This window comes from Temnothorax nylanderi, unplaced genomic scaffold (genome assembly GCF_030848795.1).
Source record: "Temnothorax nylanderi isolate EJ_2023f unplaced genomic scaffold, tnyl_v1.0 TNYL_tig0068_pilon, whole genome shotgun sequence".
NCBI classification, from domain to species: domain Eukaryota; kingdom Metazoa; phylum Arthropoda; class Insecta; order Hymenoptera; family Formicidae; genus Temnothorax; species Temnothorax nylanderi.
The window spans coordinates 970,250-983,048 of record NW_027249130.1 but is presented as its reverse complement, the minus strand read 5'-3'; the positions used below and the strand labels follow the sequence as shown (position 1 = coordinate 983,048).

Genomic DNA, 12,799 nt, shown 5'->3' with positions numbered 1-12,799 from the left:
GTTTTCTTGATTGAAGACTTTGCATGTATGTCAAACAACTCAAAATTTTTTATATGTTAGAAGGGATTACCGTTAACAGTTTGAGTATGATTTTTGGTTATTTAAATAATTAGTATTGTTTAAATAATTTAAAAAATTTTTTGTGGCAAAAAATTTTGAAACTTAAAATACAATATCAATGATGTATGTTTTACACATAAAAAAAGTTTAAGAAATATCTTAATGGTTTATTTATATTTTATTTATATTACAGCAAAGTCGATTCTCTATAAGGGATAATGTTAATTTTATCAGCTTTAAACTTAAATAACTCTTAAATAACTTCAAAATTTTACAGAGTATTTTTAATTTAATTTAGAAACAATTTACAGCACTTTCTGAATATATTTGAAATACCTCCAATACATCCTTAATTACAATAACTTTTAAACCAGTAAGAGAATTGTGCTAAAATTTTATACAGATACTTAGACGTAATAATAGAACAATCTATGAAATTTTTAGATTTTTGGTAATGCTTTGAGATGTCACCCATACATCCTTAAGTTTACGGTAGCTTAATTCATTTTAATACGCAGCAATGATATAGATTGAGATGCGACCGCAGTGACCGCGGTGCTATCCACGTATGGTATCAGCACATAAATGCCAGGAATCCAAGGAGTTATTATTCAAATTAAATACGGGACCTATTATGCGAAAGGGATTATCGTGCAATTCGTGCACGCCTGTTCTCGTTCTCCGTTTTTCTGTTCTTCACCTCGCTTTGCTTCTCGCGAGCGAGAATAGTCGGAGAGCTGACGACACTTTTGGCCAAGTGATTTTGTAAACTACGATTTTCCGTTTTAATCTGCATGGACGACTCTCCTTCGATAATCCGAACACCTAGCTGGCCGCGTACCTGGGGGGTTTAGAAGTACGCAGGTGATAAAAAAAACGGATTTTCAAGTCATAGTATAAGTCTTAATTTTTATCGGATATTGATAATTGATCACTCAGGAACATGCAAATAAATTGCCAGTTCGATTGCTCGGGGGAATTAGTCGCCAGACTTAATTATAAATAATTAAAAATAATTATTTTCAAGTCATACTATAAAAGCTGGGGTTTTCTTACTAACAAGTAAAGTGCTAACACATACCACCCAAAAAAAGCCATGTGAAAATTTTGGTGGCAACATCTCGAAAAAAATTATTGAAAATGCACAAAGCCGGCGCGCGGCGGAGGAGTCTGACGATGGCCTCAATTGTTCTTAGCGTCCATGAGTTTTTAAAAACGTGTATTTTAACTATTATGAAAAGATTGATAAACAATAAATAGTGTGTGAAAATAAAAAAATGGCTTTGCTGGCGCAGCGATGCGTTATTTGTGAAAATAGTGGTGGTGGTCCAATATTGTCTTCTTTTCTGAAGAAACATTGTTGAAGTGTAGAATTGTTTTGAAGTCAAGAATTACACATGGGCTAAAATATCGAGATGTGGTTCTTCCTGCAGCAGGAATAGTGGTGGTGGTCCAATTGTCTTCTTTCGGCTCAGCAGGAAGAACCACATCTCGATATTTTAGCCCATGTGTAATTCTTGACTTCAAAACAATTCGACACTTCAACAATGTTTCTTCAGAAAAGAAGACAATATTGGACCACCACCACTATTTTCACAAATAACGCATCGCTGCGCCAGCAAAGCCATTTTTTTATTTTCACACACTATTTATTGTTTATCAATCTTTTCATAATAGTTAAAATACACGTTTTTAAAAACTCATGGACGCTAAGAACAATTGAGGCCATTGTCAGACTCCTCCGCCGCGCGCCGGCTTTGTGCATTTTCAATAATTTTTTTCGAGATGTTGCCACCAAAATTTTCACATGGCTTTTTTTGGGTGGTATGTGTTAGCACTTTACTTGTTAGTAAGAAAACCCCAGCTTTTATAGTATGACTTGAAAATAATTATTTTTAATTATTTATAATTAAGTCTGGCGACTAATTCCCCCGAGCAATCGAACTGGCAATTTATTTGCATGTTCCTGAGTGATCAATTATCAATATCCGATAAAAATTAAGACTTATACTATGACTTGAAAATTCGTTTTTTTTCTCACCTGCGTACTTCTAAACTCCCCAGGTACGGCCAGCCAGGTGTTCGGATTATCGAAGGAGAGTCGTCCACGCAGGTTAAAAAACTGAAAATCGTAGTTTACAAAATTACTTGGCCAAAAGTGTCGTCAGCTCTTAGGCTAGAACGAGCGCCTTCCACGATTCCACTTCCAAGGCGCGTCTTTCAGTAGCCGTGTGACGTTATCGCTGAAGCCAGTATCTGTCTAACAGTGTCGCAGGATTAATGAAAATAGCCGATAGTGACTTGAATCGAATCCGTTCTTGTTCGGATTGTACTTTGTTCCCGCAGGACGGTTCATCCCCCAACTGCAGGTGGTGTCAACGACATGTCGAAAATCGTTAGGGCCAGATCAAGTAAAGTTTTCCTGCCCGCGGAGCGCTTTCCACAATGACAGCACCATGTCGTCATAGATCAATGGTGATTTTAGTGTTGACAAAGTGACCGCCGCCAGATGGTAATTTGTGCAAGGTAATCATAAATATAAGTCAGTTATATAATCTTTTAATTTAGCGGATTGTTGCCGACCGGTTGCGTCAATTTAAAATATTAGGCTGCTTTCAGGAATTACGCCCAGGCACACCTAAGTAATAATTCTAATGCTATAATATACGTGACGTAAACTATAGCTTAGAGTTACCCAGGTTGAATTTCTGAACGCAGCCCTGATGTTTCTCGAGCTTGTCTTTTATTTTACCTTCAAAGTTTTCGCAAATTGTAAAAAAAAATCAAATAATAATTATGTTTACAAACTGATCTTCCCTTTGGTACTTGAAAAGAGAAGATTAAAAGACAAAAAATTAAACCGGACATTTATATTCTAATTGGAAGTGAGAGAATCTCATAGCGACCTGACGAATTTATCTAAAGACCCTACAGCTGTTTCTCGAGCGTATTCTGCGGCGTATCGCATTTTAACACGTATCTGATGTAAAGAAGGTGAATTTTTAGCATAGCGCATGGATAGCGACATTGGTGCAACAGCAGCATCAAACGCTCGACGGTAATCACCAGGGTTAGAAGGAGCAGGACCACATGAATGGTACTGTTGCGTCTGCTGAGGGTCATGCGGTCGACAGATTTCGCGGCGAGGCTGGATGTTTGGCGAAGGAAATCGCGGTCGTAGCTCCGGACAATGATAGCGATGGAGATTCCTCTACGCAGTGCAGTGACGTTATAGACGACGACAATGAAGAAGAGGAGACGGATGCCGAGGAAAGCGGCGCCGGCGTCTGGATCATGAATCCGACGGTATCGACCATCGTCCAGCAGCATCAAGCGTTCGATACCAGGAATGGTTACATCGCCCTTCCGAACCCCGATTCGTCGAATTTCAGTGACGTCCGCGTGAAGGATTCGAGCAATGTGCATCTGGGTAATGAGGTCAACTACAATGGTCCGATTACCATTCATGTAAACCATGTCGTTTACACTAATTCTAGTCCGACTCAAGATGCGAGTAAACTTGACGCCAACGTCTCCGACAATACCTCGAATTTGTCGACGAATAAGGACAACGGAGCTCCAAACGGATGCATTTTTCCGCAAAATACTAAATTAAATAAAGGTAATAGTTAATCGTGCAACGCACTTGTTGCTTTTAGTTTTTATATATATACTCTTCTTTCTTTACGTAAGTATACAAAAATATGTTTAATCATAAAATCGCCGGATAACTAAAAAGCCCTTAGGAAAATTTACTTAAAAAAACTTAAAATAAACTAGAAAGTTTACCAAAGAAATTACTATTGATAAACTATTGATAAACTAGAAGTGATTTCGAACCAAACTTTAAGTATTTCTATAATATACTTTAAAGGTTACTTTAAGTTAACTCATGCAATTACTATTAATTACCCCAAAAAAAATATTCTGTCATTTAGTGGCTCCCGCTTGATTTTAGAGGATTTTCCTCTGAAATACGGTCTCAAGAAGATATTTTAAAATCTAGAGGAATATCCTCTAACCATGAGACACTAGACTTAAGATTGCAGTCCTCTTAATACTAGAGGACACTGATTTCCGATATTCACCCGGAATAAAAAAAAATTATTTATTTCGAAATTTTATTACTATTTTATAACTAAATTTGTTTCTTAAGATGCAGTCTATGATTATAAATATTTTCTCGTATTTGAAAAACACACTTACCTTGGTGGGATTCAAACTCGGGACCTCTGGATCGTGAGCCAACTGCCTTACGTGGTAGACTACTTCTTAATTTGATGTAAGTGTTATATATAGTCTACATATATCATAACCAGCGCAAATATATAATTTTTCAAAAATCATCTTAAGAAACAAATTCAGTTTAAAAAGAGTAATAAAATTTTGAATTGGATATATGGTATAATATTTCTTAATGTCTCGTGTGGTGCAAGTGTGGTGAAAAAGGGAACTTGTCTTTTTAAGTATACTGTTGAAACAACACGCATAAGTTAAAATCAGCTTTAAGTATTACCTTTATAAAAAGTAAAGTTAAAGTATATTTATAAGTATTACGTTTGTTAAAAGTAAATTTAAAGTATATTTGCGACTTGCTTATAAAGTTTTTATTGAGGTTAATAACTTAAAGAAAACTTTACGTTCGGCTGTCAGTATACTATTAGTCTACTATTATACTATTAGTATACTATTATTACGGCTAGTATACTTTATAATACTTTAAAATACTTTAAGTAACTTTAAAGATCTTTAAGTAAATTTTCCTAAGGGATAGTACAGATCCCTTATAAGTTTCTGGATTTTAGGGTAACAACAATTTTATATAAGATACAGTTTTATATAAGAAATAATAAATCGCGACCCGCTAAATTGCATTATAGTGTAAATATGCTAAATATGCTATAAATTGAATATAGATAATGTAAATATTGTTTATCGATATCATCGTAACAAGACATTACTCTTCTTTCCTGATAAAAGAAAATATACTTTCAACTCTTTCAAACTTATAGTTTGAAAACGTGTGTAATAAATATGTTGTGTATCTAAATATTAAAGAACGAATTAATATTCATCTTGAAAATGTTAAATATATTGGTAGAACGCAATGATTACTTGCGGACACTGATTTTAATCTGATAAATTTAAAGACATCATAGAATCAAATTCTCTATGTTTTATACGTAAACATTTCGCGGTACATATAAACATACGTGGGTACGTAATAAGCAACACAAAGTGTTGAAATGTTTACATATAAAACAAAGAGAATTTGATTTGGCTGGGTAGCCAGAAATTATTAGTTGAATCGACGTCAATTCGATATCGACGCATTGATAAATAGTCGATGTCAAATACTGATTCATATCTTTGTCATCTCCGATCTCATCATAGTTGTTTTTACGTCAATTAAACAATTGCGAATATTTTTGTAAGATTTCTATTGTCTTTCATCTGGCTCCACATACAGATGACAAAAATATCAATCAGTATTCGATATCAATCATTCATCGATGCATTGACGTCGATTTGACTAATCATCTCTAGTTAGATACATAGTAATGATAGTTCTGCGATAGTAATGCGATAAAAATCAATGATGTACAATCTTTATCTATTTTGAAGTAGTTTCGATAATTTCTTCCTTTTATAGTACATGTCTGAAAGAAACCTATTTACAAATGTTGACCTGTCAGAGCATGGGGTTTTCGGAAGAACAGCCATTTCTTTTCTTACGTGAATTACGATAATGTTATCAGAGAACCATTCAGACTGCAACAATTTTTAAAAGTAATTTTAATGTCACGAATATCATTAACTACTTTGACCAATGGTCTTTGTCATACTATTCCAGAATATAGTTTAATATCGGCGATATTCTAGAGTTTAGACTAAAAATTGTTAGACTTTAGTCGCGCCACAAGAATTAAAGCTAAATATATAAGAGCTATTTTTATCTCACAGTATATATGTGTCACGCTGTCAGACATAGATTGTCTAGATATTGCATGCCGCAAATTGTTTACTCGATTGTGAATAGAATAACGGAAAATTGATATCGAACAAGAATTATAATGCTTTACGTGAGGGACTTAATGTAATTATAATGCTCCTTTCGTACACACGTGCTACCCGTCATAATAATTGTGTATGAATTTCATCAAAGGGTATTAATAAATAGCTCGTGAAACAAACGTTCTAATATAGCTTTTTATAATTATTCTAGTTACACAATGGCTCTGGACGTGGAAACATGCGGTTTTATCGTGCGTTATAACTTTAATACTTCTAGCTATTGTAGTGCCCATAACTGTACATTTCACTCATCATCCGGACGTATCTCCCGCACCGCCGGAACCGACCACATCGGTCCCATTGGAAATTCCAGACTCATCGACCGAGGGTAATTGTCAGTCTAAAAAATTTTTCGTTTGCAAGCGCGACATGAGGCAAACGTTATCTTATCACAATTGTAAACTTAAAATCTGTATCTTGCACTCTAATATTTGTATTTATTTCATTTCGGTTACTTAAAAGCGCATCTTTTTTGCTTTCCTTGTGTCATATATATATTTCAAAACACTTTGCATTATCATATAATATATAAGAGTAATATTCTAGACTTTAAAGCTAAAATTGGCGTATGCATCCGATTAAGATTGACACATTCGGTGTATTAAATTAGAGCTTTTAATTAATTTGTCTGCATGGTATATCTTGAACCTTTCGTATGATATGTACTATGTTTTCATGACTTTCAGATAATAATGGTACAGACACTTCGTTTCGCATTGTCGAGAGGGACGAATGGGGTGCACAGCCTTCGAGGAGACCCCTAATAAAAATGAAGCTGCCAGTACCATATGTAATTATTGGTCGGTCACAAGGTACTCCGTCACATTTCTGTACCACGCAATCAGAGTGTACAACCAAAGTGAAGTTTATTCAGGCTTATTATTTGGAAAATAAATTTGCGGATATCGGCTACAATTTCCTCGTCGGAGGCGACGGCCTTGCATATGTTGGCAGAAATTGGGACTACGTCGGTGACCATACCTGCGATTTAAACTACAGAAGTATTGGCATTTCCTTCATCGGTGATTTCAGTTCAGTTGTACCGTCGAAACTACAATTACGTGCCGCGCGAAAGATCATAGAGCTCGGCGTCAAAGCCGGGAAGATCACGCCTGACTATAAACTGTTAGACAATTATAGTCTATATTGTCTATATGTATATAAAGTTACTGGAGATGCCTTATATAATGAAATTATAAAGTGGCCTCATTGGTCATCCGAGCCCTGACCAGATAGCTTGAAAATTCAACTTGTGAATGGTATACAATGTCTGAAAATATTTTCATCTTTTTTTTTCTTTAAATCTGTAATTGCCACTTATTTATGTCAGTTAGATATAATTCCAACAAGTTCGGATAACAGTTAACTGAATATATCGCGGATCTACTATTTTCGTTCCGAATATAAAATCTTCTTACACTCGAATTCAATGAAATATATGACAAAAAAAGTAATCCTTGCTGTAGCATCAATAAATTTAATTAGATCAAACTAATTAATGAATAAAGGAAGGGAATGTCATATATAACAATATATTGTGTGTTGGAGGTATGATAATAGGCATTGTATTAGTTGAACTTTATAATAAAATTAATTGGCTGTTAAATAAATATTAGTATTAAAAATCGCTATAAAAATATATATCATGCATGATACAGGATATATGTATCAGTAAGAAATGTTAAGCGGTCCATTTTAAGTCAACCACACGCATTCACTAATGTGTCCAAACACCAGATTACTCAGTTCAGTGGTTTGTGTAAAGAAATAAAGATGCCAACGTGACAGTTACTATATACTTTAATTTTAATTTTAATTTAATTTATTGCGTTGCTTAGTGGATGATACAGTTATAGAGAGTATAAATAGTGAGTATACGCAAATGGTGAGGCATCAACACGATGTTGTTACTAAGCCTACCAGTGGAGACAGTGTAAGTTAATATATAAAACATATAATATAAAAACGATGCATTCGCTCACGAGAGTATAATTTTGTCGTATAACACATTCGTCGCAGAACTTACAATACACACACAGTAACACATAGATATACACGCACGCACAAACACTCGCACGTGTGCGCGTTAGCAGACACGACATATCGTGCAAGCAATCAGTGACGCGCAGGTTGAGATGCATTTCTGGCAGGAAGTGCAGTCGATGAAATGAAGGTGCATGCAGCTGTACGAAAAGAAGACAAAGAGGCTAAGGATCTTATGGTAGAGGGAAGGTCGCTGAAATATTTGACTGCACAGTAGAAGAAAGAAGCGCGAAACTTGGCAGAGTGATGCAATGGAAAGGAAAGAAGGTCGGGGTAACAAGTATTTGGGGCGTTAACGGCATGGAGCTCGGAGTTCAGATGCAAGAGACGTCGAAGGTAAGAAGGAGTATTAGAGTAAAGAAGACGGAAAACCAGGCAACAGAGGTAAAGCACAAAACGTTGTTGGATTTTTAGCCAACGGGAGTTAGAATAGAGTGGGGATATATGGTCAAATTTCCGGACACCGTAAGAGAAGCGAAGACATGAATTTTGAATATATTGGATACGATTTAGCAGTTGCTGGTTAAGTGCTGAAATATAAACGACGTCGGTGTAGTCGAAGAGTGAGATGACAAGCGATTGGGATATATGAAGCTTTTGAGAAGTGGAGAGGATGTGTCGGAAAGGATATAGAAGACGAAGCCGAGCGAAGGCAGCTCAACATTTTACGTCCACGTGATGTTTAAACGACCAGGAAGAGTCGATGTGAACGCCGAGTATTTTAATTGAGGACGATAGAGGTATAGGTACGGAGTTTAGATAAAGGTCGAAGGATTGAAGCTGAGATAACAGCACTGAAGAACCGGCAATGAGAAGTGAGGATTTGGAAGGGTTAAGATGCAGTGCATTGGAGGATGCCCACTTAGCTACCGCTTTAAGGTCGTTGTTTAATGCAGCAATGGTAGAAGAGACATCAGATAGACGGAATGATTTGCGAAAAATCACGTCGTCGGCATATTTAAGAAGTTCGGCGAAAAAAGGAGTGGAGGACAGATCAGCGATGAAAATGATGAATAATAAAGGACCGAGCACGGAACTCTGAGGTACGCCTGAGAGAACAGCGCGAGAAGGGGAGAAAATAGGCAAGGGATTATATAAAAGGACGCGCTGGAATCGATTTATTAGGAACGATTGTATAAAGGACAAGGCTGAAGGAGATAAGCCATAGTACTTGAGCTTAGTCAGAAGAAGATGAGGGTTGACCGTATCGAACGCCTCCGTGAAATCTAGAGTAATCAATGCAGTGAGGCAACCTGAGTCGAAACCCCGCAGGACGGAGTCGGAGAGGTGGAGAAGTTCAGTCGTGGTGCTATGCATGCCACGAAAACCGGACTGACACTCCGGAATTATCTTTGCCTTGTTGACAAATGCATATAATTGCAGGAAGCATATACGCTCAAGGAGTTTGGAGAGAAATGGGGGGAGAGAGATAGGGCGAAGAGAGGAGAAGGTGGAGGGGTCGCGAGTTTTGGGAATAGGGAGGAAAACTACGTGTTTCCATGAGGAGGGAAAAGTATGAGAGGAAAGGGAGTAATTTAAAATATGGAGAAGAGGTTCGAGACATTGAGGCAGGCAGAGAAGTAGCATACGACCAGAGAAATCGTACGGACCAGCAGAGGTAAGACGTATGCGCTTAAGAACATTGTAGAGCTCAGTGGGAGTGATTGAAGTAAAACTAAATGATTCAGGGACATTGAAGGATGAGGAGGCAAAATGACAGCGTTTGAGGAGAGCAGGAGGAGGAGGGAAGAGAATCAAGAAAATAATCATTCATTAGTTTAGGATCAAGGAGGTGGGAGGGTAAGGTATGCAAGGGAGATGCTGTCCCTCCCTGTACTGAGAGATTTCTCCAGAATTGGCGAGGAGAGTTTGATGAGAGAGTATTTGTAAGATAAGCCTTCTTTTCACGGCGTATGGCATAGTTTACCTTGTTACGGAGTATTGCTTATAACGATGCCAGTCGTGTTCGAACCGAGTGTGCCTATAACGAAGAAGAGCGCGACGCTTTAAAGATATTAGATTTCTGACGGCGGTGTTGAGCCACGGAGCCGGCGGACGTGACGCGCTCTTGAGAGTCAGCGGAGCGAGACGATTGAACACGGACATTATGGAAGATGTGAAATATAGGCGACCATCTCATCAACATGCGTCGCGCCGAACACAGGCGACCTGAGTCTTGAGCAACTCGGAGGAAATGTCGGAAGGCTGAATGGCGTGGATGTTGCGAGAGAGGGTAATGCGGGCCTTGTGACAAGGTCAAGCTATTTTCAGAAAGAACCCAGATCATGAAATGATCGCTAATGTCGAGTTCCTCGCTGACTCCAATAGTCGACCACCCCCACACTATGCGAAATCATGATAAGATCAAGAATGGATGATGTGTTCTGTGTAAGACGCGTTGGCAACTCTATGAGTTGCCGAAGGGAGAGGTTCGATGCTATGTCGCATAACAGTCGAGCGTTAAGTTGGGGCGGAGCATGTCAATGTTGAAGTCGCCCATACACACAATTTCGTCGGCGCTACACGTAATGTGAGACAAGCGCGATTCAAGGTAATGCATATCGGAGACTGGTGAGCGAGGAGGACGGTAAACGCAGATCACAGCTACGCATCTGTGTGTCAGGCGAAGAAAGACAGCGACGATATCCACGAGTGTGCCGGGAGGAGAGGCACCAAGGTCAATCTGAGAGAAAGAGAGAGTTATTAATATATAACGCGACGCCCCCACCGCGGGAGCCGGTAGATCGATCGGAGCAAACGAAAGTAAAACCGTTTATGTCAATTAATTTAGGGTCGATCACGTCTCGCAGCCAAATCTCTTCGATCGCCAGAATATCAAGTTGATGATAGGCTATAAGATCTTTTACCAGTGTAAAGTGGAGCAATAGTGAACGCGCGTTGATGTGAGCGACGTGAAGTGTTAGGCGGCTGCGACTGATACCAGCAGCAACCGACCCAGTACGCGAAAGACGTCAGACGTCCTGTGATAAGTAGCGGCGCATGGGAGAGCCGTCCGATATTCTAAAATATGTTACCCCTCGTCTCATCCACACATGCCTGACGTTATGTTATCTAGCTAGTTGACGAGCCTCCGCAAACAGACGACGCTCGGACGCAGTAGAACGCTTGTAGAGGTAAACTCTGGTGGACGGCCACGAGCCATCGATATTGGACGCAGCAAATTCTGATCCGGCACGTCGTCGGAATTTGGCGAGCAGCTCATTTCGCCTGGCAATCGTGGTGAGTTTAACTACGATGGGACCAGATAAAGGGTCCCTTCCGCGGATTCTAAAGGCACTGATAACCTCCGAGGATGCAAGCGGTGTATCGAGCGAGGCAGCCGCATGAAGCACAGTGTTCGCGCAGTCCTCTGGCTTGATAATTGGAATGCCAAAAATTATAAGCTCATGATCTCTGTGCTCGTTGACCATGCGCTCGAAGCGTGCAGTTAACCTGTCAGATGCAGTCGAGGGGACAACCGAGGGGCCAGCCGGTGCGGAGGTTGAAGTTGCAATGATGCTGTTTCAAGCCGGGCAAATCGCTCCTCTAGTTACAGGGGTAGTTGGCATCACGAGTGCTGGAGTGACATCAGTCGAGGGAGCGGATCCGGCAGCGAGAGACGGCGAGATGCCACCGACGGCGGCGCAGTCCGTATGCATGTCCGTAGGAGACCAACTATTGTCTGTCTTGCAATACGTGCATTTGAGCGTGCGAGAAAGAAAGCGCTTACATTTATAACAGGTCGGCTGGCTCATGTTTAGTACGTCTAAATTATTCACAGAGAGATAACAGATTAAGTATTTACAGATAATGACTGGGACGAAGAAAGATAACGACAGTGAGTAAAACCAATGATGTCGCAAAATTTGGTCGTTAATTTAACAAAGATTAGAGAGATTTTCAATGTACTTACTGAGACAAAGAAGCTAATGATAGCGCAATAAATCATAAATTTACTGTGAAAGGCTTACAAAATTCGGCGCATGCCGGAAGGCGGCAGAGCGAGCTCGATCAATGCAGTACAATTGTAACGCTGAGAGATTCGGAACATGAAATATCGGCAGGATGAGACATAAACGCACAGGACAATCTCGCGCGTCGCTAACTGACAGCTACAGGGAGCAATTCCCGATAATAGCAATATGTGCACTCAAATTCTCGATTTAATGCAGCGGAGTTACAATAAAATAAGATTGTGCGAAATAGGCACAGTGGAATGGAACACTAAAACACACCGATAAATTTTGACGGGCAGGAGCGACACGCGAGAGATGTTTACACGTCAAGGTCTCGTGAGCATATACGTATTCAATTCCTGTATCTTTTTTCCACTTGTCAAACATTATTTTGTACTCATCTCATAGTGGCGCGGATGGCGATCTACATACAATAGAAAATTTAAAAAATTAAAAATGCAAAAGGAAATAAGAGAGAGAAAGAAGAAAACAATATTGTGATAAAAGAATGGGAAGTCCAAAAAAGAGATGCTGTAGAAAAAGCGATAGGAGAAATATTACCAGAAAGAACTCCACATTAGAAGTTACGGTAAATTCTGGACAAGAAGAGGAATAAATATGATTACAGAGAAACTGAAAGGTAAGGAACAGAAAAGGACAGTTAT

The 12,799-nt window shown here is 38.9% G+C and overlaps 1 protein-coding gene across 1 annotated transcript; it reads left to right on the top strand.

Annotated features, from left to right (window-relative positions):
* Positions 1-2,208: 2,208 nt before the first annotated feature.
* On the top strand, positions 2,209-7,917 carry LOC139773776 (uncharacterized). The gene is made up of 4 exons (XM_071708493.1): positions 2,209-2,586; positions 3,067-3,682; positions 6,287-6,463; positions 6,822-7,917. The coding sequence occupies exons 2-4, from the start codon at positions 3,151-3,153 to the stop codon at positions 7,361-7,363; spliced, it is 1,251 nt and encodes a 416-aa protein (XP_071564594.1). The 5' UTR covers positions 2,209-2,586; positions 3,067-3,150; the 3' UTR covers positions 7,364-7,917.
* The last annotated feature ends 4,882 nt before the right edge of the window (positions 7,918-12,799 follow it).

Excerpts from the sequence above, each read along its gene's own strand:
- LOC139773776 (XM_071708493.1), top strand. The coding sequence starts at position 3,151 with ATGAATGGTACTGTTGCGTCTGCTGAGGGTCATGCGGTCGACAGATTT. Across the intron at positions 3,683-6,286 it reads AAATACTAAATTAAATAAAG|TTACACAATGGCTCTGGACG; the intron begins GTAATAGTTAAT and ends TAATTATTCTAG. Across the intron at positions 6,464-6,821 it reads TCCAGACTCATCGACCGAGG|ATAATAATGGTACAGACACT; the intron begins GTAATTGTCAGT and ends CATGACTTTCAG.